General features: G+C 51.2%; 1 protein-coding gene across 12 annotated transcripts in view; it reads right to left on the bottom strand.

Annotated features, from left to right (window-relative positions):
- The window catches only part of KYAT1 (kynurenine aminotransferase 1), a 350,381-nt gene that overhangs the window by 96,325 nt on the left and 230,502 nt on the right, over positions 1-23,554 (bottom strand). For all 12 annotated transcript variants that reach the window (XM_086924868.1, XM_086924877.1, XM_086924878.1 and 9 more), the window contains 3 exons: positions 14,609-14,758; positions 4,448-4,534; positions 4,111-4,239 (listed from right to left, as the gene is read on the bottom strand). In XM_086924868.1, the coding sequence (XP_086780994.1) occupies positions 4,111-4,239; positions 4,448-4,534; positions 14,609-14,758 (366 nt within the window). The remainder of the gene's footprint in view (positions 1-4,110; positions 4,240-4,447; positions 4,535-14,608; positions 14,759-23,554) is intronic.

Genomic DNA, 23,554 nt, shown 5'->3' with positions numbered 1-23,554 from the left:
TCATACAGTGATGGACAGTGGGAAAAATGGTGTGAAGTGGAGCAGAGTGGAGTGTAAGTGACTGGAGTGTCTTAGAATGTCAGAGGGGAGAGTGGAGTGTCGCAGAGCGGCGTAGAGTGTAGTAGAGTGCTGTGGAGTGGAGTACAGTGGATTGTTGTACAGTGGGATGTCAGAGTGGAGCATCATGGAGAGTCATAGATTGGAGTGGCACAGACTGTTGTAAAGTGGATTGTCGTAGAGTCGAGTGGTGTACAGTGGAGTTGTGTAGAGTGGGGTAGAGAGTCTTAGAGTGGAGAACAGTTGTGTGGAGTAGAGTGGTGTGGAGTAGAGTGTTGTAGATCTGAGTGTCAGAGTGGAGTGGTTTAGAGTCTCAAAGAGTGGAGTTAGTGGTGTAGAGTGGAGTTATGTTATGTTATTTGGATTTGAAACGCGCACAGATACTCCTGGCAGTGTCCTGGCGTGAGCCTGAGGGGAGGGCAGGTGGGCATGGGAAGAGAGAAGTTCAGTGAATCAAAAAAGTATTTTTTATAGTAGACAGAAGTCTTGAATACTGCGGAGGTCCAGGGGAAGTGAATTCCAGGCCGTGGTAGCTCTAACAGCAAGTGGGCTGCTCCCCATTCTAGTAAGCGTAAAGCGAGGGATATGGGCCAAGAATTGAGACGATGAACGAAGATATCCGGCAGGGGCATAGAACAGAAACCTCTTCCGCAGATAGATGGGATGGGGCTGAACCAGATTCAAACCCCTCATAAAGCGAGCTCTGAATAGGTACAATTCAGAGAAGTAGGATGATCACCGTCTGACAAAGTGACAGACACTAACCCCAAACATCCCACACTACAAGAGGTTTTCAGGCGTGGTTTCACCACTCAACAGTTGGGCCAGCATGGAGAATGCCTCTGATGATGATCACAAATTAAGCCTCCATCATCGAGACATGAGGCTTCCCCAAAGAAAATGCAAACTCCACCAGCAGTGCCAGACACTGACATGCTGCCTTTGCCAGGAGTGCCTACGCCCCTTGCCTGGTGGGCTCTCTCAACCTGACATCACCTACCCTGCCACTTGGTTCACGCGGAGAAGTTCCAGGACTATAGAACCTGATGACTTCACCCGGCCTCGCATCACCTACATTTTAATAAATAAACCAGCTTTAGGTCACTGCTAGATAAGATGCTGCTATGACGTGCCTTTGTGTTCACTGCTCTTATTTGGCCAGGCAGCCTCACTGTCACCCTGTTCAGCATGTAAAGGGGGGTCGTACTGATGGAAGAAGTTGAGAGGAGATGGCCACTCTGGGAAGGAGAGGAAGTGAGGAAGCAGCTATCAAGGGGCTGCTACATGCAAGGGAGGCAGGCGTGAGTGGGACAGCAGGGAACAGCGGTGCTGGCACGGCTGGAAAGGCCAAAAGGGCCAGTGGAGTCACAATGGGGGCGAAGTTTAAAGTGGGCTGGGCTGCCAGGTGACATAAAAGAGGCTTTGCCTCCTCTTTCCTTCTTCCCCAGGTGTTTCTGGATTCTCTTACCTTCCCTGTGCGATCTTAGCTCCTCTCTTCATGATGTTCAGGTATCTCCAGCCTTCCCTGAGGAGCCTAGGCCCCTCTTCTCATGTTCAGGTATCTCCAGCCTTCCTGAGGAGTCTAGGCCCCTCTTCTCATGTTCAGGTATCTCCAGCCCTCCCTGAGGAGTCTAGGCCCCTCTTCTCATGTTCAGGTATCTCCAGCCTTCCCTGAGGAGTCTAGGCCCCTCTTCTCATGTTCAGGTATCTGCAGCCCTCCCCGAGGAGTCTAGGCCCCTCTTCTCATGTTCAGGTATCTCCAGCCTTTCCTGAGGAGTCTAGGCCCCTCTTCTCATGTTCAGGTATCTCCAGCCCTCCCTGAGGAGTCTAGGCCCCTCTTCTCATGATGTTCAGGTATCTCCAGCCTTTCCTGAGGAGTCTAGGCCCCTCTTCTCATGTTCAGGTATCTCCAGCCCTCCCTGAGGAGTCTAGGCCCCTCTTCTCATGATGTTCAGGTATCTCCAGCCTTCCCTGAGGAGTCTAGGCCCCTCTTCTCATGATGTTCAGGTATCTCCAGCCCTCCCTGAGGAGTCTAGGCCCCTCTTCTCATGATGTTCAGGTATCTCCAGCCTTCCCTGAGGAGTCTAGGCCCCTCTTCTCATGTTCAGGTATCTCCAGCCTTCCTGAGGAGTCTAGGCCCCTCTTCTCATGATGTTCAGGTATATCCAGCCTTCCCTGAGGAGTCTAGGCCCCTCTTCTCATGTTCAGGTATCTCCAGCCTTCCCTGAGGAGTCTAGGCCCCTCTTCTCATGTTCAGGTATCTCAAGCCCTCCCTGAGGAGTCTAGGCCCCTCTTCTCATGTTCAGGTATCTCCAGCCTTCCTGAGGAGTCTAGGCCCCTCTTCTCATGATGTTCAGGTATCTCCAGCCTTCCCTGAGGAGTCTAGGCCTCTCTTCTCATGATGTCCAGGTATCTCCAGCCTTCCCTGAGGAGTCTAGGCCCCTCTTCTCATGTTCAGGTATCTCCAGCCTTCCCTGAGGAGTCTAGGCCCCTCTTCCCATGATGTTCAGGTATCTCCAGCCTTCCCTGAGGAGTCTAGGCCCCTCTTCTCATGATGTTTAGGCATCTCCAGCCTTCCCTGAGGAGTCTAGGCCCCTCTTCTCATGATGTTCAGGTATCTCCAGCCTTCCCTGAGGAGTCTAGGTCCCTCTTCTCATGATGTTCAGGTATCTCCAGCCTTCCCTCAGGTGTCTAGGCCCCTCTTCTCATGATGTTCAGGTATCTCCAGCCTTCCCTTAGGAGTCTAGGCCCCTCTTCTCATGATGTTCAGGTATCTCCAGCCCTCCCTGAGGAGTCTAGGCCCCTCTTCTCATGATGTTCAGGTATCTCCAGCCTTCCCTGAGGAGTCTAGGCCCCTCTTCTCATGATGTTCAGGTATCTCCAGCCCTCCCTGAGGAGTCTAGGCCCCTCTTCTCATGATGTTCAGGTATCTCCAGCCTTCCCTGAGGAGTCTAGGCCCCTCTTCTCATGTTCAGGTATCTCCAGCCTTCCTGAGGAGTCTAGGCCCCTCTTCTCATGATGTTCAGGTATCTCCAGCCTTCCCTGAGGAGTCTAGGCCCCTCTTCTCATGTTCAGGTATCTCCAGCCTTCCCTGAGGAGTCTAGGCCCCTCTTCTCATGTTCAGGTATCTCCAGCCCTCCCTGAGGAGTCTAGGCCCCTCTTCTCATGTTCAGGTATCTCCAGCCTTCCTGAGGAGTCTAGGCCCCTCTTCTCATGATGTTCAGGTATCTCCAGCCTTCCCTGAGGAGTCTAGGCCCCTCTTCTCATGATGTTCAGGTATCTCCAGCCCTCCCTGAGGAGTCTAGGCCCCTCTTCTCATGATGTTCAGGTATCTCCAGCCTTCCCTGAGGAGTCTAGGCCCCTCTTCTCATGATGTTCAGGTATCTCCAGCCTTCCCTGAGGAGTCTAGGCTCCTCTTCTCATGTTCAGGTATCTCCAGCCTTCCTGAGGAGTCTAGGCCCCTCTTCTCATGATGTTCAGGTATCTCCAGCCTTCCCTGAGGAGTCTAGGCCCCTCTTCTCATGATGTTCAGGTATCTCCAGCCCTCCCTGAGGAGTCTAGGCCCCTCTTCTCATGATGTTCAGGTATCTCCAGCCTTCCCTGAGGAGTCTAGGCCCCTCTTCTCATGATGTTCAGGTATCTCCAGCCTTCCCTGAGGAGTCTAGGCCCCTCTTCTCATGTTCAGGTATCTCCAGCCTTCCTGAGGAGTCTAGGCCCCTCTTCTCATGATGTTCAGGTATCTCCAGCCTTCCCTGAGGAGTCTAGGCCCCTCTTCTCATGTTCAGGTATCTCCAGCCTTCCCTGAGGAGTCTAGGCCCCTCTTCTCATGTTCAGGTATCTCCAGCCCTCCCTGAGGAGTCTAGGCCCCTCTTCTCATGTTCAGGTATATCCAGCCCTCCCTCCCTGAGGAGTCTTGGCCCCTCTTCTCATGATGTTCAGGTACCTCTTACTTTCCCTGAGGAGTCTAGACCTCTTGTCTCATGATGCTCGGCTACCCCTTACCTTTCCCATGGAGGTCTAGTTCCTCTTCCCTAGTGCTTGGGTAACTCTTACCTTCCCCAGGGGGTTGTTTGGTGTGTTCACAACAATGGCTTTGGTGCGTTTGGTGAACTTGACCGCCAGTTCCGCTGGGTCCAACCGCCAATCTGTGCTGCTGGCTGGATTAAGGCCTTCTGCAGGACTCTACAAATGTAAGAGAAGGCGGTTAAGGAACAGTCAGGTTTGCGTGCCAAATCCAAACTCCTTTGGGCAAAAGTGCACGTACACAGAGGGACAAGACCACCCATCACAGAAACAGGTGGGACCACCAGGGAGGCGCATAAAGCTTTGATAAACAAGTACGGTCTCAGCTAAGAAGCGTATCGCAAAATGCAGGTCCTGCAATACTCACAGGCCGCAGAGGAATGTATACCGGCGTCCCTCCAGCCATCCGCACCATGGGTTCATAGCAGTCGAAGAACGGCTCGATAAGAATCACCTGGGCAAGGACACAAAGAACAGGGTACCTCGTTAGGTCAGTCGAGATGGTGGGGGACCACCTATACCAAAGACAGCCACAGCCTCCATGCTCACACAAAACACTGCTCCACAAGCGGTACTACAAACATGGACACGGGAGCAGAGCGGCCCCCAGTCAGACTTCTTGGTACTTTTGAAACCTGTAAGAGTCCAGAGGAGCAGAGCGGCCACCAATCAGACTTCTCTGTACTTTTGAAACCTGTAAGAGCCCAGAGGAGCAGAGCGGCCACCAATCAGACTTCTCTGTACTTTTGAAACCTGTAAGAGCCCAGAGGAGCAGAGCGGCCACCAATCAGACTTCTCTGTACTTTTGAAACCTGTAAGAGCCCAGAGGAGCAGAGCAGTCACCAATCAGACTTCTCTGTACTTTTGAAACCTGTAAGAGCCCAGAGGACCAGAGCAGCCACCAATCAGACTTCTCTGTACTTTTGAAACCTGTAAGAGCCCAGAGGACCAGAGCAGCCACCAATCAGACTTCTCTGTACTTTTGAAATCTGTAAGAGCCCAGAGGAGCAGAGCGGCCACCAATCAGACTTCTCTGTACTTTTGAAACCTGTGAGAGCCCAGAGGAGCAGAGCAGCCACCAATCAGACTTCTCTGTACTTTTGAAACCTGTAAGAGCCCAGAGGACCAGAGCAGCCACCAATCAGACTTCTCTGTACTTTTGAAACCTGTAAGAGCCCAGAGGAGCAGAGCGGCCACCAATCAGACTTCTCTGTACTTTTGAAACCTGTAAGAGCCCAGAGGAGCAGAGCAGCCACCAATCAGACTTCTCTGTACTTTTGAAACCTGTAAGAGCCCAGAGGACCAGAGCAGCCACCAATCAGACTTCTCTGTACTTTTGAAACCTGTAAGAGCCCAGAGGACCAGAGCAGCCACCAATCAGACTCCTCTGTACTTTTGAAACCTGTAAGAGCCCAGAGGAGCAGAGCGGCCACCAATCAGACTTCTCTGTACTTTTAAAACCTGTAAGAGCCCAGAGGACCAGAGCAGCCACCAATCAGACTTCTCTGTACTTTTGAAACCTGTGAGAGCCCAGAGGAGCAGAGCAGCCACCAATCAGACTTCTCTGTACTTTTGAAACCTGTAAGAGCCCAGAGGAGCAGAGCAGCCACCAATCAGACTTCTCTGTACTTTTGAAACCTGTAAGAGCCCAGAGGAGCAGAGCAGTCACCAATCAGACTTCTCTGTACTTTTGAAACCTGTAAGAGCCCAGAGGACCAGAGCAGCCACCAATCAGACTTCTCTGTACTTTTGAAACCTGTAAGAGCCCAGAGGACCAGAGCGGCCACCAATCAGACTTCTCTGTACTTTTGAAACCTGTAAGAGCCCAGAGGAGCAGAGCGGCCACCAATCAGACTTCTCTGTACTTTTGAAACCTGTAAGAGCCCAGAGGAGCAGAGCAGCCACCAATCAGACTTCTCTGTACTTTTGAAACCTGTAAGAGCCCAGAGGACCAGAGCAGCCACCAATCAGACTTCTCTGTACTTTTGAAACCTGTAAGAGCCCAGAGGACCAGAGCAGCCACCAATCAGACTCCTCTGTACTTTTGAAACCTGTAAGAGCCCAGGGGAGCAGAGCGGCCACCAATCAGACTTCTCTGTACTTTTGAAACCTGTAAGAGCCCAGAGGAGCAGAGCAGCCACCAATCAGACTTCTCTGTACTTTTGAAACCTGTAAGAGCCCAGAGGACCAGAGCAGCCACCAATCAGACTCCTCTGTACTTTTGAAACCTGTAAGAGCCCAGGGGAGCAGAGCGGCCACCAATCAGACTTCTCTGTACTTTTGAAACCTGTAAGAGCCCAGAGGAGCAGAGCGGCCACCAATCAGACTTCTCTGTACTTTTGAAACCTGTAAGAGCCCAGAGGAGCAGAGCGGCCACCAATCAGACTTCTTGGTACTTTTGAAACCTGTAAGAGCCCAGAGGAGCAGAGCAGCCACCAATCAGACTTCTCTGTACTTTTGAAACCTGTAAGAGCCCAGAGGACCAGAGCAGCCACCAATCAGACTCCTCTGTACTTTTGAAACCTGTAAGAGCCCAGAGGAGCAGAGCGGCCACCAATCAGACTTCTTGGTACTTTTGGACCACCAATCAGACTTCTTGGTACTTATGGAACCTGTGAGAGCATAGTCCAGAGGAGCAGAGCGGCTGCCAATCAGACTTCTAGGTACCTTTGGAACTTGTAAGAGCCCAGAGGAGCAGAGCAGCCACCAATCAGACTTCTTGGTACTTTTGAAACCTGTAAGAGCCCAGGGGAGCAGAGCAGCCACCAATCAGACTTCTCTGTACTTTTGAAACCTGTAAGAGCCCAGAGGAGCAGAGCGGCCACCAATCAGACTTCTCTGTACTTTTGAAACCTGTAAGAGCCCAGAGGAGCAGAGCGGCCACCAATCAGACTTCTCTGTACTTTTGAAACCTGTAAGAGCCCAGAGGAGCAGAGCAGTCACCAATCAGACTTCTCTGTACTTTTGAAACCTGTAAGAGCCCAGAGGACCAGAGCAGCCACCAATCAGACTTCTCTGTACTTTTGAAACCTGTAAGAGCCCAGAGGACCAGAGCAGCCACCAATCAGACTTCTCTGTACTTTTGAAACCTGTAAGAGCCCAGAGGAGCAGAGCGGCCACCAATCAGACTTCTCTGTACTTTTGAAACCTGTAAGAGCCCAGAGGAGCAGAGCAGCCACCAATCAGACTTCTGTGTACTTTTGAAACCTGTAAGAGCCCAGAGGACCAGAGCAGCCACCAATCAGACTTCTCTGTACTTTTGAAACCTGTAAGAGCCCAGAGGACCAGAGCAGCCACCAATCTGACTCCTCTGTACTTTTGAAACCTGTAAGAGCCCAGAGGAGCAGAGCGGCCACCAATCAGACTTCTCTGTACTTTTGAAACCTCTAAGAGCCCAGAGGACCAGAGCAGCCACCAATCAGACTTCTCTGTACTTTTGAAACCTGTGAGAGCCCAGAGGAGCAGAGCAGCCACCAATCAGACTTCTCTGTACTTTTGAAACCTGTAAGAGCCCAGAGGAGCAGAGCAGCCACCAATCAGACTTCTCTGTACTTTTGAAACCTGTAAGAGCCCAGAGGAGCAGAGCAGTCACCAATCAGACTTCTCTGTACTTTTGAAACCTGTAAGAGCCCAGAGGACCAGAGCAGCCACCAATCAGACTTCTCTGTACTTTTGAAACCTGTAAGAGCCCAGAGGACCAGAGCAGCCACCAATCAGACTTCTCTGTACTTTTGAAACCTGTAAGAGCCCAGAGGAGCAGAGCGGCCACCAATCAGACTTCTCTGTACTTTTGAAACCTGTAAGAGCCCAGAGGAGCAGAGCAGCCACCAATCAGACTTCTCTGTACTTTTGAAACCTGTAAGAGCCCAGAGGACCAGAGCAGCCACCAATCAGACTTCTCTGTACTTTTGAAACCTGTAAGAGCCCAGAGGACCAGAGCAGCCACCAATCAGACTCCTATGTACTTTTGAAACCTGTAAGAGCCCAGAGGAGCAGGGCGGCCACCAATCAGACTTCTCTGTACTTTTGAAACCTGTAAGAGCCCAGGGGAGCAGAGCGGCCACCAATCAGACTTCTCTGTACTTTTGAAACCTGTAAGAGCCCAGAGGAGCAGAGCAGCCACCAATCAGACTTCTCTGTACTTTTGAAACCTGTAAGAGCCCAGAGGACCAGAGCGGCCACCAATCAGACTTCTCTGTACTTTTGAAACCTGTAAGAGCCCAGAGGAGCAGAGCGGCCACCAATCAGACTTCTTGGTACTTTTGAAACCTGTAAGAGCCCAGAGGAGCAGAGCAGCCACCAATCAGACTTCTCTGTACTTTTGAAACCTGTAAGAGCCCAGAGGACCAGAGCAGCCACCAATCAGACTCCTCTGTACTTTTGAAACCTGTAAGAGCCCAGAGGAGCAGAGCGGCCACCAATCAGACTTCTTGGTACTTTTGGACCACCAATCAGACTTCTTGGTACTTATGGAACCTGTGAGAGCATAGTCCAGAGGAGCAGAGCGGCTGCCAATCAGACTTCTAGGTACCTTTGGAACTTGTAAGAGCCCAGAGGAGCAGAGCAGCCACCAATCAGACTTCTTGGTACTTTTGAAACCTGTAAGAGCCCAGGGGAGCAGAGCAGCCACCAATCAGACTTCTCTGTACTTTTGAAACCTGTAAGAGCCCAGAGGACCAGAGCAGCCACCAATCAGACTTCTCTGTACTTTTGAAACCTGTAAGAGCCCAGAGGAGCAGAGCGGCCACCAATCAGACTTCTCTGTACTTTTGAAACCTGTAAGAGCCCAGAGGAGCAGAGCGGCCACCAATCAGACTTCTCTGTACTTTTGAAACCTGTAAGAGCCCAGAGGACCAGAGCAGCCACCAATCAGACTTCTCTGTACTTTTGAAACCTGTAAGAGCCCAGAGGAGCAGAGCGGCCACCAATCAGACTTCTCTGTACTTTTGAAACCTGTAAGAGCCCAGAGGACCAGAGCAGCCACCAATCAGACTTCTCTGTACTTTTGAAACCTGTAAGAGCCCAGAGGAGCAGAGCAGCTACCAATCAGACTTCTCTGTACTTTTGAAACCTGTAAGAGCCCAGAGGAGCAGAGCGGCCACCAATCAGACTTCTCTGTACTTTTGAAACCTGTAAGAGCCCAGAGGAGCAGAGCGGCCACCAATCAGACTTCTCTGTACTTTTGAAACCTGTAAGAGCCCAGAGGAGCAGAGCGGCCACCAATCAGACTTCTCTGTACTTTTGAAACCTGTAAGAGCCCAGAGGAGCAGAGCAGCCACCAATCAGACTTCTCTGTACTTTTGAAACCTGTAAGAGCCCAGAGGACCAGAGCGGCCACCAATCAGACTTCTAGGTACCTTTGGAACTTGTAAGAGCCCAGAGGAGCAGAGCGGCCACCAATCCAACTTCTCTGTACCTTTGGAACTTGTAAGAGCCCAGAGGAGCAGAGCGGCCACCAATCAGACTTCTCTGTACTTTTGAAACCTGTAAGAGCCCAGGGGAGCAGAGCGGCCACCAATCAGACTTCTCTGTACTTTTGAAACCTGTAAGAGCCCAGGGGAGCAGAGCGGCCACCAATCAGACTTCTCTATACCGTTGCAACCTGTAAGAGCATGGCCTCATAGGAGCAGAGCGGCCGCGCAGGCATATACAGAAGCACTTTCCTGGACAGATAGCCAGGTCCGGTGCACTGGATGGTTTTATAAGTCAGACCAGGGTTTTAAAAATACATCTCTGCTGAATGGTTAGCCAACAGAGATTGGGAAGGAGAAGCCTGACAGGAGTCCTGCGAGAGAGATTGCAAAGAACCCGGGCCGCCACATTCTGAACAAAGTAGAGTCTATTCAACAGATAAACAGCACAGCCAGAATAGAGGGGATTGGGGTGATCAAGAAGAGATCATATGAGAGTCAGCACAGTAGTTTTATATGCAGGAACAGGCAAAGAGGGACGGATTTCCCAAATAGAGTGAAGTAGGGCAAAGCATCAAGATACTACCATCGTGTTTTGTGTAAAGAACGAGTGTCCAGATTCAAATAGTACCCCCAGATTTCTAGCTCAGAACCTGGTGCCATCCAAAATGGATCCCATATTCACGTTTCAGTCTCACTGTCGTTTATGTGCCACACATGCACATTGTCGACATGCACTTGACATGCACACAGAATGTCAGTGCAAACAAACAGGTCTAACACCAGAAAGGATTTGTTCAGGACTACTAACTCGCAAAAATCAGAGTGTGTAAGAAATGGGATTACCAAATCTCCATGGCTGAAATGGAAAGAATGTGATCAAATTGTCATGAAACCTGGGGTCAATATGGCGGGGCCAACTCAGGCCCTAATCATTAGTATTAGGCGGTAATTGCAAAATACAACCTCAGCATAAGTACACACCATGTACTATTCCTCCAACACGACCCCTGTAAAGGAAGAACTTCATGGCATCACAGCACATGATAACAGACAGGAGCACCTGTAATAAATCAGCAAGGCTGGCTCATTCACATGGGGCATAACAATGGGCCAGGAATACACGTCCGGCCAGCATAGGGGCACTCCGGGCGCCAACCTGTAGGAAGAGTCACGTTCACCTGCCCTATGGCCACAAAAGCCTTATCTACAAAATCACCCTCACAGTGGACATCTGACCCATTGAGCACCTCACCACTGCGTACATTGAGCTCACTTAGGCAGGTAAATAACATCCGCAGAAGCCCCACATCCTTATTTGTATAACGGCCTGGAATCAGCGTAAGATCAACCCACAGGCGTGAAACATCAATATACATTGGCATCCGTCAGTAGCCACCAGACATCCCCAATCCTGGGCAGGGGACGCAGTAAGCTAGGCACCCCGCTTTAGCATAAGGCTTGGCCCTAACTCATGGGGCATCCATAGATCTTTAGAGGACCCTGTGGCAGGTGGGTGCACTACCCAACAAAACTATGGGGGCAAAACCTTGGCATCCAGCCTACAACAGTTCGCACTTCAGGCTGTCGGCAGTGACCTCAGAGGTCCACTTCACTGTAGGCAGAACATTTCCTAATAAGCCTCGGTATTTAATTCACTGGGGGCATCCCACAGTGGAGACATCAGTACCCTCAACATAGGGCCATCCCTCCTCGGGGCATATGCAGGCAGAATGGACATCAATAATTCCTGGGGGGACCCTGGGGCAGGTGACGTATCGGGCAGAAGTCAGGACCCTTCCTCTAGCCAGGGATTCACTCTACCAACTGTCCGTCACTCAGCACTTAATGCGGGCTCCTGCCCAGTTCAGTCTCCTTGCGGGGGGCCACCAGGGCCCAACAACAGTCTCCCAAGAGAAGGGGAGGGGGGGAGCACCGACCCTGTGCCCCGTTGCCCTCTCCACCCCCCACACAGCTTGCTCACGGCCCCACTCACGGGCTCTGGCTTCTCTGTACAGGCAGGCGGGGCTCTCCTCACAAGATGGGAGCCCCGCTGGGGTGCAGAAGTCCTCCGGCCGGCTTCCCTTCTGCCGAGGCTCCTCCATGCGATGGCAGGGCTCCCTCTCCACACGGAGCCCTGCAGGCGACGCGCTGCTCTTGTGGGGGCCCTGACCGGCGGGGCAGTCTTGAGGCCAGCTTCACATCTTCCCCCGGGCCCCCGGCACTTCCAGCTTCTCCCGGGCCCCTCTGCCTCACAGGGACCCGGACTCACAAAGCTCCTTCTCCTGTCCCAGCCACTCTGCAGCGGAGGAGGGGAGGCGCGGACACACGCGGCGCTCTCCTTCACAGCTTCAACCGGGCCCCTCCTCCTCCTTACAGGGACCCGGGGATTCCATCGGCCTCCTCACTCCGGCGCGGGGCACTCACCGGCGGAGTGGGCACCCGCTCTGGTTTATAGGCCCAATCGGGGCTCCCTCTTCACCACGGGAGCCCCGCAACACCTCCGTCGGCTTCGCCCGGGTTCCCGTTGCCTCACGGGAACCCAGGGCTTTGTGGCAGCTTCTGCAGGCTTTCCGGGCCTCTTCCTGCTGCCCGGCTGGGCAGCCAATCCATGCGAGGCAAGGGCGGGGGCGCGGCCAATGACGCGGACGGGCACCCCCGTCACGTGGGCAGGTAGAGGCTGGCTTCTCGGGCCTGGCGCGGCCCCTTCTTCACTTTGATGGCCCTCCCTCGGCCCAGCGGGTCGCCGCAACAGTCTCCACAACAGCGGGGGAACTCCCCACTCTAGTGCCGGGCCGCGGCGGTGATTTCGGCAGCGATAAGGGGTAGGCTCCCTTTTATTAATTATTTATATTGCGGCAAGCACGGCAAAAGGAGGGGTAGGCTCCCGTGGCGCTATTCCCCTCACAGTCCCTTCAGGCCACACAGCCCCAGCGCTTCTCTTCCCACAGCGCTTGGTAGTCAGTCCAGGGGCAAAATATCGGAGACAGGGCAGCAACACTGGAATCAGCTCAGCGCTTTAGGATTATAGCGCTTAGGGGTACAGACAGTCCCAACCATCAGCCTCAGGGTCACGCTACTCACCTCCTGAGGGGGTCAAGCCCACAGCACTCCTCAGGGGCACACTCCTCACCTCCTGGGCGCCTCTTTCGCGCAGCGCTGGCGTGGTTGAAGGTCCCAACAGCGTCAGGGACCTATGGGGGGGGGCCTCTTTCGTCAGGGGCCCTGGGGACAGTAGAGGGGGGGGTTGGAGGGGTGCAGGGCCCAGCACACAGGCCCAAGTGGCGGTGACACCTTGCGGCAGGTCCCCTCACGTCCCTGTCCCAGCTCTGTCTGTGTCTCTGGCGGCGCATCCCCTTACTTATACCCTTCTCCCAGTCAGTGCCAGAACCTTTTAGAATGTTAGGGGCAAACTGGTCTAAACTGGCTCTAGGGGAGGGGTTGAGCACCCTGTGGCAAAACCCATGGCCATGGCATCCATTTTAAATACAGAAAATTTCAGTCAGGTGCATTTCTAAAATGGGGGGGATATTTCCTGCACACCATTTCGTGACATTACCTTTTAACACAGGGCAACTCACACCACACATGGCCTATACAGGTTTATTACCATGGGGGAGACATCCCAAATTAGGGGGGCAAAAAGCAAAAAATTCCGGGGGAAAGGGCCAAGTCCAACAGAGTGCTACCATAATGGCACGACAGTTGAGGGCATAGACAGGATGCCCTTGTCGACAAAAGAGGGCCTGCTTGGTGCGTCTCTTCAGGGCACCGATCCCGTTCTCAATGATGGTATTACCATCCTCTGCCATGATGAGCTACTGGATAATCCTGGTGGAGACCGGGCCATCCCGCTGCCTGCTCATCAAGCATCTTCCTGAAAATGACTATTCTTCGGTATGACCTCAACAAACACTTGTTGGAATAGACGAGGCATCATTTCCTCTCCAGAGACTCTCCATCAAGCCAGTGTTCTGGGTTCTCGCAGACTGCACAGGTGTGACTGCATCCTAGAGCACTGCTGAGCACACTTCAATCTCTGAAACTGAAATCAAATGAATTCAACGCAAATTACTGGACGGTTAGTTTTAGCCTTTGAGGTAAGTCCCCAAAAACCTTGTAAGTAGTCCGAGCCCGAGTGCTTCCAATCAGATCCAAAGTACACAAAACAAGAGATGGGTGCAATGCGCGAATCATTCTCAGCCACTGGTAAGTCCGCAGGCCCCACCCAAGTTCACGGTTATTTTGCACACCACGCCATCTCAGTGTGGACCCAACCGTGTGAATATCAGTCGTAACCCTTCTCCAAGAGGAATGGTTGAGCCCAAACAGCCAGGCCAGGTCTTCCCTGAACACAAGCAACCCAAGACCAGTTTCACCCTGACTGGGGCTCATCAGCAGGGTGCAGCTTGGCTGCACTGGCACGGGCAGCACGGATCCATATCTGGACATGCACTAGGCACTTGAGGAATCACACTGCATTGAGGAATCTTGCATTGAGCTCATAGCGCCGAGACGCCTAAGGGCATTTGTTTGCGCTTTATAAATTTAAAAAATAAATAAATAAATAGACAAAAAAAGTGATGGGTGAAAGGCTTGAACTGATCTCAGCCACTGGTAATTCCTCTGGGCACCTTCTGATCCACTGTTTATTTTGCACATCATGCCACCTCAGTTTAGACCTAGTTATGGACTCCAATAGAAAGTCCAGCTCAAATTACCCATCAGACACAAACATAGTGGAAGAAACCCCCCTAGGATCACCTCAGCCATAAGGATCAAAGTTAAACTAAACTGCAGCCAAGCACTAAAGAGCTAAAAGACTTGTAGGGCTGGGTCTCATGTCCAGAAGGAGCTAACCATCTCTGGATTTTGAATGTTTACCTGTGTCTGAAAGTGTAAATAATGCCTTCCCTGGAAATACTTCTCTTGTACAAAGGTAAACCTTTACTGCTTGACCACGCCGCCCTGAGAGTCAAGAGCTCCAATGGAGCGGTTGGTCATTAACTTGGGGTGCGGTATTCTGGCCAACAGTCCAAGCGTATTGCCAGAGCACTAAAGGGGAGTTTCTCAGATCAGGAAGAGGGTCTGTGAAAGCAGGGGCAGCCGGGCATTACCTCGTCGCCTTCATCCACCAAGGCCTGGAAGGCATCGAACAGCGCCTGGTACGCCCCGACTGTCACCAGCACGTTGCTGAGAGGATCAAGATCCCGGCCAAGAAGCTTCCCAAAGAACTGCGCCAGGTTCTTCACAAGAGGAGGGTGACCCTGGAAAAGAAAGGGAGAGGGAGGGTGAGAGAGGGAAGGAAGGGGGTGGCAGTTAGAGAGGGGCAAACACAAGAAGAAGCAGAGTGAGAAAGGGTAAGGAAGAGTTAGAGCGAGAGATAGAGTAAGAGGCAGACACAAGCAGGGGGAGAGTGAGAGAAGGGAAGGAGAGGAAAGAGAGGTAAACACAAGCAGGGGAAGAGTGAGAGCGAGAGATAGAGTAAGAGGCAGACACAAGCAGGGGGAGAAGTGAGGGAAGGGAAGGAGGGGATAGAGAGGTAAACACAAGAGGGGGAAGAGTGAGAGAAGGGAAGGAGAGGAAAGAGAGATAAACACAAGCAGGGGAAGAGTGAGAGCGAGAGATAGAGTAAGAGGCAGACACAAGCAGGGGGAGAAGTGAGAGAAGGGAAGGAGGGGATAGAGAGGTAAACACAAGAGGGGGAAGAGTGAGAGAAGGGAAGGAGAGGAAAGAGAGGTAAACACAAGCAGGGGAAGAGTGAGAGCGAGAGATAGAGTAAGAGGCAGACACAAGCAGGGGGAGAAGTGAGAGAAGGGAAGGAGGGGATAGAGAGGTAAACACAAGAGGGGGAAGAGTGAGAGAAGGGAAGGAGGGGATAGAGAGGTAAACACAAGAGGGGGAAGAGTGAGAGAAGGGAAGGAGAGGAAAGAGAGGTAAACACAAGCAGGGGAAGAGTGAGAGAAGGGAAGGAGGGGATAGAAAGGTAAACACAAGAGGGAGAAGAGTGAGAGAAGGGAAGGAGGGGATAGAGAGGTAAACACAAGAGGGGGAAGAGTGAGAGAAGGGAAGGAGAGGAAAGAGAGGTAAACACAAGCAGGGGAAGAGTGAGAGAAGGGAAGGAGGGGATAGAGAGGTAAACACAAGAGGGAGAAGAGTGAGATAAGGGAAGGAGAGGAAAGAGAGGTAAACACAAGCAGGGGAAGAGTGAGAGAAGGGAAGGAGAGGAAAGAGAGGTAAACACAAGCAGGGGAAGAGTGAGAGAAGGGAAGGAGGGGATAGAGAGGTAAACACAAGAGGGGGAAGAGTGAGAGAAGGGAAGGAGGGGATAGAGAGGTAAACACAAGAGGGGGAAGAGTGAGAGAAGGGAAGGAGAGGAAAGAGAGGTAAACACAAGCAGGGGAAGAGTGAGAGAAGGGAAGGAGGGGATAGAGAGGTAAACACAAGAGGGGGAAGAGTGAGAGAAGGGAAGGAGGGGATAGAGAGGTAAACACAAGAGGGAGAAGAGTGAGAGAAGGGAAGGAGGGGATAGAGAGGTAAACACAAGAGGGGGAAGAGTGAGAGAAGGGAAGGAGGGGATAGAGAGGTAAACACAAGAGGGGGAAGAGTGAGAGAAGGGAAGGAGAGGAAAGAGAGGTAAACACAAGCAGGGGAAGAGTGAGAGAAGGGAAGGAGGGGATAGAGAGGTAAACACAAGAGGGGGAAGAGTGAGAGAAGGGAAGGAGGGGATAGAGAGGTAAACACAAGCAGGGGAAGAGTGAGAGAAGGGAAGGAGGAGATAGAGAGGTAAACACAAGCAGGGGAATAGTGAGAGAAGGGAAGGAGGGGATAGAGAGGTAAATACAAGCAGGGAAGAGTGAGAGAAGGGAAGGAGGGGATAGAGAGGTAAATACAAGCAGGGAAGAGTGAGAGAAGGGAAGGAGGGGATAGGGAGGTACATGGTAAACACAAGAGGGGGAAGAGTGAGAGAAGGGGAGGAGGGGATAGAGAGGTAAACACAAGAGGGGGAAGAGTGAGAGAAGGGCAGGAGGGGATAGAGAGGTAAACACAAGAGGGGGAAGAGTGAGAGAAGGGAAGGAGGGGATAGAGAGGTAAACACAAGCAGGGGATGAGTGAGAGAAGGGAAGGAGAGGAAAGAGAGGTGAATATAACCAGAGGAAGAATGAAAGAGGGTACGGAAGAGTGAGAGCAAGATATAGAGGTAAATACAGGCAGGGGAAGAGTGGGTGAAGGGAAGGAGGGGGAAAGAGGTAAACACAAGAGGGGGAAGAGAGAGAGATATGGGACGGAAGGGAAACCCAGGGAATAAGAAGTAAACACAACCAGAGGAAGAGTGAGAGACAAAAAGGAAGGGAGAGGTAAACACAAGCAAAGGTATAGTAAGAGTGGGAAAGGAAGAGAGGGAGAGAGAGAGAGAGCGAGAAAGAGGCAAACACAAGCAGAGGAAGTTTGAGTGAGGAGAATGGAAGAGTAAGCGTGAGGGAAAGGCAAATACATACAACGGAAGAGTGAGAGAGGGGAAGGAGGGGAGAGAGGTGAAGACAAGCAGAGGAAACATGAGCGAGGGGAAGGAAGAGTGAGAGATAGCGATAAAAACAAGCAGAGTAAGAGAAGGAAAGGAAGAGAGAAAGTGAGAGAGGCAAACCCAATGAGAAGCAGAGAGAGATGGGAAGGAAATCAGAGAGATGGGGAGTAAAGAGAACTGAGAAATGCCTGGTGACAGTGGAAGGGTGGGGTAGAAGAGCATGATGAGAGTAATATGGAGTGAAATGAGAATGACTGGCATGGGGAGGGAGGAAAGACGGGGCAAGAAAAGAGGTGGGAAGGAAACCAAGAGACAGCTAAAGACAGGGGAAAGACAAGGGCAAGACAAAAGTTGTGAGAAGGAAACAGAGACTGACAGAGAAAGGGAGAAAAGACATTGTCAAGAATGGAGGTAGAAAAAGAGTGACTGGCAAAAAAAGAGGTGAGAGTGGTGGGGAAGAGCAGAATAACACAAGGAAGAAAGAAACATCAAAAAAGGAATGAACAGGATGAGCAGGTGGCACTCGGACACTAGGCCAACAGCTGGATAAGGAGAGTCCTGGTGACAAGCAGCTTTCTGGTCATCCCAAGAGCGAGGAAAGCACGATTGGTCTGTGTGATCAAGAAAAGGAGGCCCAGACTAGCTCTTTTCAAACGCTAAAGCAGTAGCGCCAGACTACTAGGGTCACCCAAGGTGCCGTCACAAAATGAAACATGTGGGAATCTTTCATAGGAATGGCAACGAGAAAGGACGGCTTCGTGAACTTTGCGTTGAAAGGAAGAGCCACTATTTCTACTTAGAAGTGATTGCTAAAGTTATCCTCGCCCCCAACCACCGCACGGAAGGAAGTCAAAACCAGATGGGGTACAATCTGAAGTCTCACCGCTGGTAAGTGGGAGCCCCCCATGCCTGTGTACCTTTGCCTGGTGTCAGAGATGAAAGGCAAGGACCAAGAGCGAGAGATGCTGGTCCTTGGAAGGGGGTCTGAGAAACCAATGGGCCCTCCTTGGGCCAGGGAAGAAACATTACAAGTGAACTTTGGAGTGGGGGCACAGAACCTTTCCACAGTTTCTATAGGTTTGTATAAGACTGCACTTTTCATATACCCCTGCCAGGGTCAGAAATCTGCAAAACCTCTCTAAAACGTTGAAAAAAGAAAAAACTGTACCAAGTTTCTCACAGTTGTAAGCACACAACCACCTGCTGGGCTCCTCAAGGAGTGTTCACCTGCCGGGTTTCGGAAGCTGAGACCTGCTATAGCTTTCCTCTGTTTGAAAATAAGCCATGGAGCTTTCAGAGTGGACCGGCCCTGTGGTCCTCTTGACCCCTGAACTCCTACCTGCCCTATAGGGCAGGTGTTCTGCTGAACTGAGGGTGCCGGAGAGAGTTTTGCAGACTGGGGGCTGTGGAAAGGCAGCTGACAACCAATCTCCAAGAGAAGAGTGCTTATAAGAATGACTTGAAGAGTGGAGGCCACTGGCAGGGTTCTTTGAAAGACTGTGGTGCTAATGCCACAGAAGAGGGGGAGCAGAAGTGGTGGGAAAGAGTGATGCAGTCTGTTTCTTTAAAATGTAGCAGTAACACTGAAGAATGGCTGAACGGAGACTACTGGTACCACAGTAGTGTGATTGGATGGAGACTTGTTTTGCAGTTGTTTGAAGGATTGCGGTTCCCCAGAAGAGAAGTGGACAGAGGCTTGCAGTGCAATCTTTTCAAAGGTTTGAGTATCACAAAAGAGAGGTGTGACAGAAGCCTGAGGTATCACAGAAGAGTGGTGGGACGGAAGCTCGCAGTACCGAATGAGTGGTGGGACGGAGGCTTGTATCATAGAAGAGTGGTGGGACGGAGGCTTGTATCACAGAAGAGTGGTGGGACGGTGGCTTGTATCACAGAGGAGTGGTGGGACGGTGGCTTGTATCACAGAAGAGTGGTGGGACGAAGGCTTGTATCACAGAAGAGGGGTGGGACGGAGGCTTGTATCACAGAAGAGGGGTGGGACGGTGGCTTGTATCACAGAAGAGTGGTGGGACGGAGGCTTGTATCACAGAAGAGTGGTGGGACGGAGGCTTGTATCACAGAAGAGTGGTGGGACGGTGGCTTGTATCACAGAAGAGTGGTGGGACGAAGGCCTGTATCACAGAAGAGTGGTGTGACGGAGGCTTGTATCACAGAAGAGTGGTAGGACTGTGGCTTGTATCACAGAAGAGTGGTGGTTCGAAGGCTTGTATCACAGAAGAGTGGTGGGGCGGAGGCTTGTATCACAGAAGAGTGGTGGGACGAAGGCTTGTATCACAGAAGAGTGATGGGACGGAGGCTTGTATCACAGAAGAGTGGTGGGACGAAGGCTTGTATCACAGAAGAGTGGTGGGACGAAGGCTTGTATCACAGAAGAGTGATGGGACGGAGGCTTGTATCACAGAAGAGTGGTGGGACGAAGGCTTGTATCACAGAAGAGTGGTGTGACGGAGGCTTGTATCACAGAAGAGTGGTGGGACGGTGGCTTGTATCACAGAAGAGTGGTGGGACAGAGGCTTGTATCACAGAAGAGGGGTGGGACGGAGGCTTGTATCACAGAAGAGTGGTGGGACAAAGGCTTGTATCACAGAAGAGTGGTGGTACGAAGGCTTGTATCACAGAAAAGTGGTGGGATGAAGGCTTGTATCACAGAAGAGTGGTGGGACGGAGGCTTGTATCACAGAAGAGTGGTGGGACGAAGGGAGGCTTGTATCACAGAAGAGTGGTGGGACGAAGGCTTGTATCACAGAAGAGTGGTGGGACGAAGGCTTGTATCACAGAAAAGTGGTGGGATGAAGGTTTGTATCACAGAAGAGTGGTGCGACAGAGGCTTGTATCACTGAAGAGTGGTGGGACGAAGGCTTGTAGCACAGAAGAGTGGTGAGACGGAGGCTTGTATCACAGAAGAGTGGTGGGACGGAGGCTTGTATCACAGAAGTGAGGTTCCGTGACAATTGTAAGTGGTGTTTTCAACTCGCACGAATATGGTCGAGTCTAGTATCTATGAACCACAAATGACGAGTTTAGTAAGCGTGCGCAGTTTCGCTGTGCTAACTTAAACCGTTCGTTTGTTATGTGGGTTTCTCATCTGTACCCACGGGTTCCATCTTAGATACGGCATCCATTTTGTCTCTTGCCCTCAAGTAGCCAGCGAACGGACACTGTCCGCTTCGCGACCCTGGGACTTCCAAGATATGGCGGAAGACACATGTTCTTTGAAAGTGTCTTTATGACAAGGGGGTTGCTACTGTAAGGCAGACGGCGCCGCTCGAGGCTCATCTTGCCGCACGAGCTTATTGTCTCAGCCGTGCATCTCATTAGGCACGTCCCTTTGATGCCTGTATCTCGTGCTTCTCGACACCCCCTTTTTTACACCCTCTCCGATCTCCCCACTGTCTCCGTCTTCCTCTGCACCTGTCTTCGTTCTTGTTTCGATCTACTTTACTGCTGATTGGAATTTGCTAATGGTGGGAAGATGGGTTTTTACAGTTGGGAACCGCCAAATGTTTCCGCACTTATGTTCCGGACCTTGTATGTTTCAAAGTGATCTAAACGACCCCTCTAAGAGCGACTTGTGGGAACCAGGTTGTAAACTATTGTGTCTCATGTTATCATATGGGTAAAAGTTGTATAAAAGGAGCGATCCACAGATACAATTTGAAGCAGTCTCCCCGAACTACACTCGATGTACTTCCTGTGACTTCTGTGTTCCCTGCAGTAAATAAACCTTGACTCTTTGACGCCGAAGGAAGTGTCCCGTGTCTCTGTGACTTGTACGCCGGAGCAGGTTACCCACGAAGGTTTCAGGTGTTGTGCCCTGGCACCGCTGGGTCCAAAAGAACCCAGTCCTTCAGTTGGCGCCCAACGTGGGGCTGCATCAGTGGTACCGGTCCAAGCCCGACGATCGTGAGGAACTTCGTGTGAAATCTCCGAGGGAAGGTGCACCCCGCTTCATCGATCCTGTTGTCGAAATAAGTGGCCCGAAGACTTTTCCCGCGAAGATTCCCGCCTCCTAACGGCTGCGACGGACTGCTGCCCTGACTGTAGACCTGTTTTGGCGCCTGGCGTAGACCTTGGTATAGCGAGACGATTGACGGGCCTTCCTGAGGACGCCATTGTTCTTTGAGTTAAGTATTGGTGGGTCGCTCCCAGAGTTCTTGGTTGTAGACACTTTAGCGAGTGTCTTGGTTGTAAACACTTTAGCGAGTGTTTTTGTTGTAGACACTTTAGCGGGTGTCTTTGTTGTACACGCTGTGTGAGTGTTTTTGTCGGTGACACTTTGCTAGCGTACTTTGTTGTTGTTGTATTTGTTTGACGACTGCAGCCGCCAAAGACCGAGGGTTTTGTCTTTGCTGGGACTTGGTAAATCCCGAAATCCCGTAACCCTTGAAGTTTGTGAAACTCGGCTAGTGTGCAAGATGCCTGGTCGTAGTACTTTGTTCTGTTGCTTTAGACCTTGTGGTGCGGATTCCCTGCTGGAGGACTCGTGTCCGATACCTCCGGTTGGAACTCCTACTTATGATTTATATAGCAAACATGGGCTAGGCCCAATTGCTTTTAACGATTATTGGATAAAATATACAAAGAAAGACGGCGATCTTCGTTGGCCACCTCACGGTAGCTTCGAAGCGTCGATCTTAGATAATTTGGAAATAAAGTTGTTCGAACGTAAATCAAGGCCGGCCATGTTTGATGCCTTTCGGTTGTGGCGCAAAGAAGCCCGACAGAAAGAAATCAGACAAAATAAACGTAGTGAGCGAGATAATGTTGCTACTATAGTGAAGAAAGCTGAGCAGTTTCAGCGTGATAAGGAGGATAAGGATAAGGAAGTGTTTGAGAGATTACAGCGTATGTCCATAGACAAATGCTATCCTGTTTTGCCTACGGAGTCGGATAAGAAGGAAGAGGCAGTTGAGGATTCTTTAATGTCCTATCTTATGAAGTCGCCACCTCCGTACGTACAGGGTATCGCAGTTCCTGTGGTCCCTGCCGTACCTGTTCTTCCACCTGTTATTCCTCCCCCTGTTCCTCAACCTGCACCCGCTCTTCCGACTGTTCCTGCTCCTTTGCCTGGTTCTATTCCTACTGCTCCTCCGCTTCCACATACTCCTGTTCCCGCCACTGCTCACGCTACTGCTCCTGTGTTGTTAACCCCTGTTGTCGCTAATGTCTCTACTCCTTCTCTTGTTAGTCCTGTGTCTTACTCTTCTCCCTCTACTCGTAATCGTGATTCTCCTATTGCGACAAACTTCTTTCAGTCGCTCGGACCCGTTTTTGGGTCTGCTGGTTTTGATGGTCCTCAGAGACGTAGTCAGCTTCCTGGTAATAGAGAACGTGTTGCGCTATACAATATGGCGATGGGTTGGATGATAAACCCTGTTAGAAATCTGCCACGTGTTGTCCTCGAAACGTTTGATCAATTCAACATACCAACTCAGAGATATGTGTTTGATGAAATGTGCAAGTTCTTACATGATCAGATAGTGGCCGTTGCGCCTGACGAGGTGCTGTCCGCCCTGTCTGAACTTCGGCTTCAGTTCGCAAATGGACTGATAGTCGATACTAATGTCCGACGTGCTATTGAGCGGTTGCTATCTCTTCGTCCCGCTCCTATTCCTCATGCATTGTTCGTTGAGGACATTGAGAAAGGAGATGAGTCTGGTCAATATCCTATGCGTGAAGTTCCGCCAGTTTGGATACCCGCTGATAATACTAATGTTAATGCTCCAGTGGCGGCGCATTTCCAGAGAGTGTGGATACACCTCCCATGGAAACGATCGGAAGTGCTTCAGGTGAAACAAACTTTGCCCGATCCTCGCAAAAATCCTGCTGGGTATTACAAGGAATTGTCGCAGCTCGTAGACGCTACGATAATGAATCTGGCCGATATCGACATGTTGTTTGGCAATGTCGTACCGCAACCGGTATGGGCCAAGATTCGTCACCAAGATCACGCGAATGAATTAGGTGGTGATTGGGCTGCTATTACAGCGGCAGACGCTGGACAAGTGGCTGCTACTAAACCCGATCAGTTGATTGAGCTTCTCCCCCAGCGAATCATTACATTAATGAAAACGCTTATGCCAGCTATGAAGGTAAATTGGGACAAGTTGTCAGCCTGTAAGCAGAAGAAAGATGAGAGTGTATCAGACTTCTTTACGAGGTTTGAGGAAACTTTCGTTGATCATAGTGGACAGGATATGGGTACTGAGGGTGGACAACGGTTGTTTGTAGATAAATTCGTATCGAACTTATTGCCCGACTTGTGCACTAAATTAAAGAATTCAGAAAGTGCGTGGGCTGTTTCTACCTCAGCTCAGATATTGGCTACGGCACAATATTACGAAAATAGAGAAAAAGAGGAAAATGACCGTGCCGATAAAAAAACGAAAGAGCTGAAAACTAAAGTGTTGTTGCAACAAGCGTATCCGCCGCGTTCTAATCAGAATGCGCCTCAGCAGAATAGATCGCAGTCGCAATCGAATCGATCGCAGTCGCGTAATGATTCATCTTTCCAAAGATC

The sequence above is a fragment of the Lissotriton vulgaris genome, chromosome 5, assembly GCF_964263255.1.
Source record: "Lissotriton vulgaris chromosome 5, aLisVul1.2, whole genome shotgun sequence".
Classification (NCBI taxonomy): Eukaryota; Metazoa; Chordata; class Amphibia; order Caudata; family Salamandridae; genus Lissotriton; species Lissotriton vulgaris.
The sequence above is the reverse complement of the archived record's forward strand: the minus strand, read 5'-3'. Positions and strand labels throughout refer to the sequence as shown.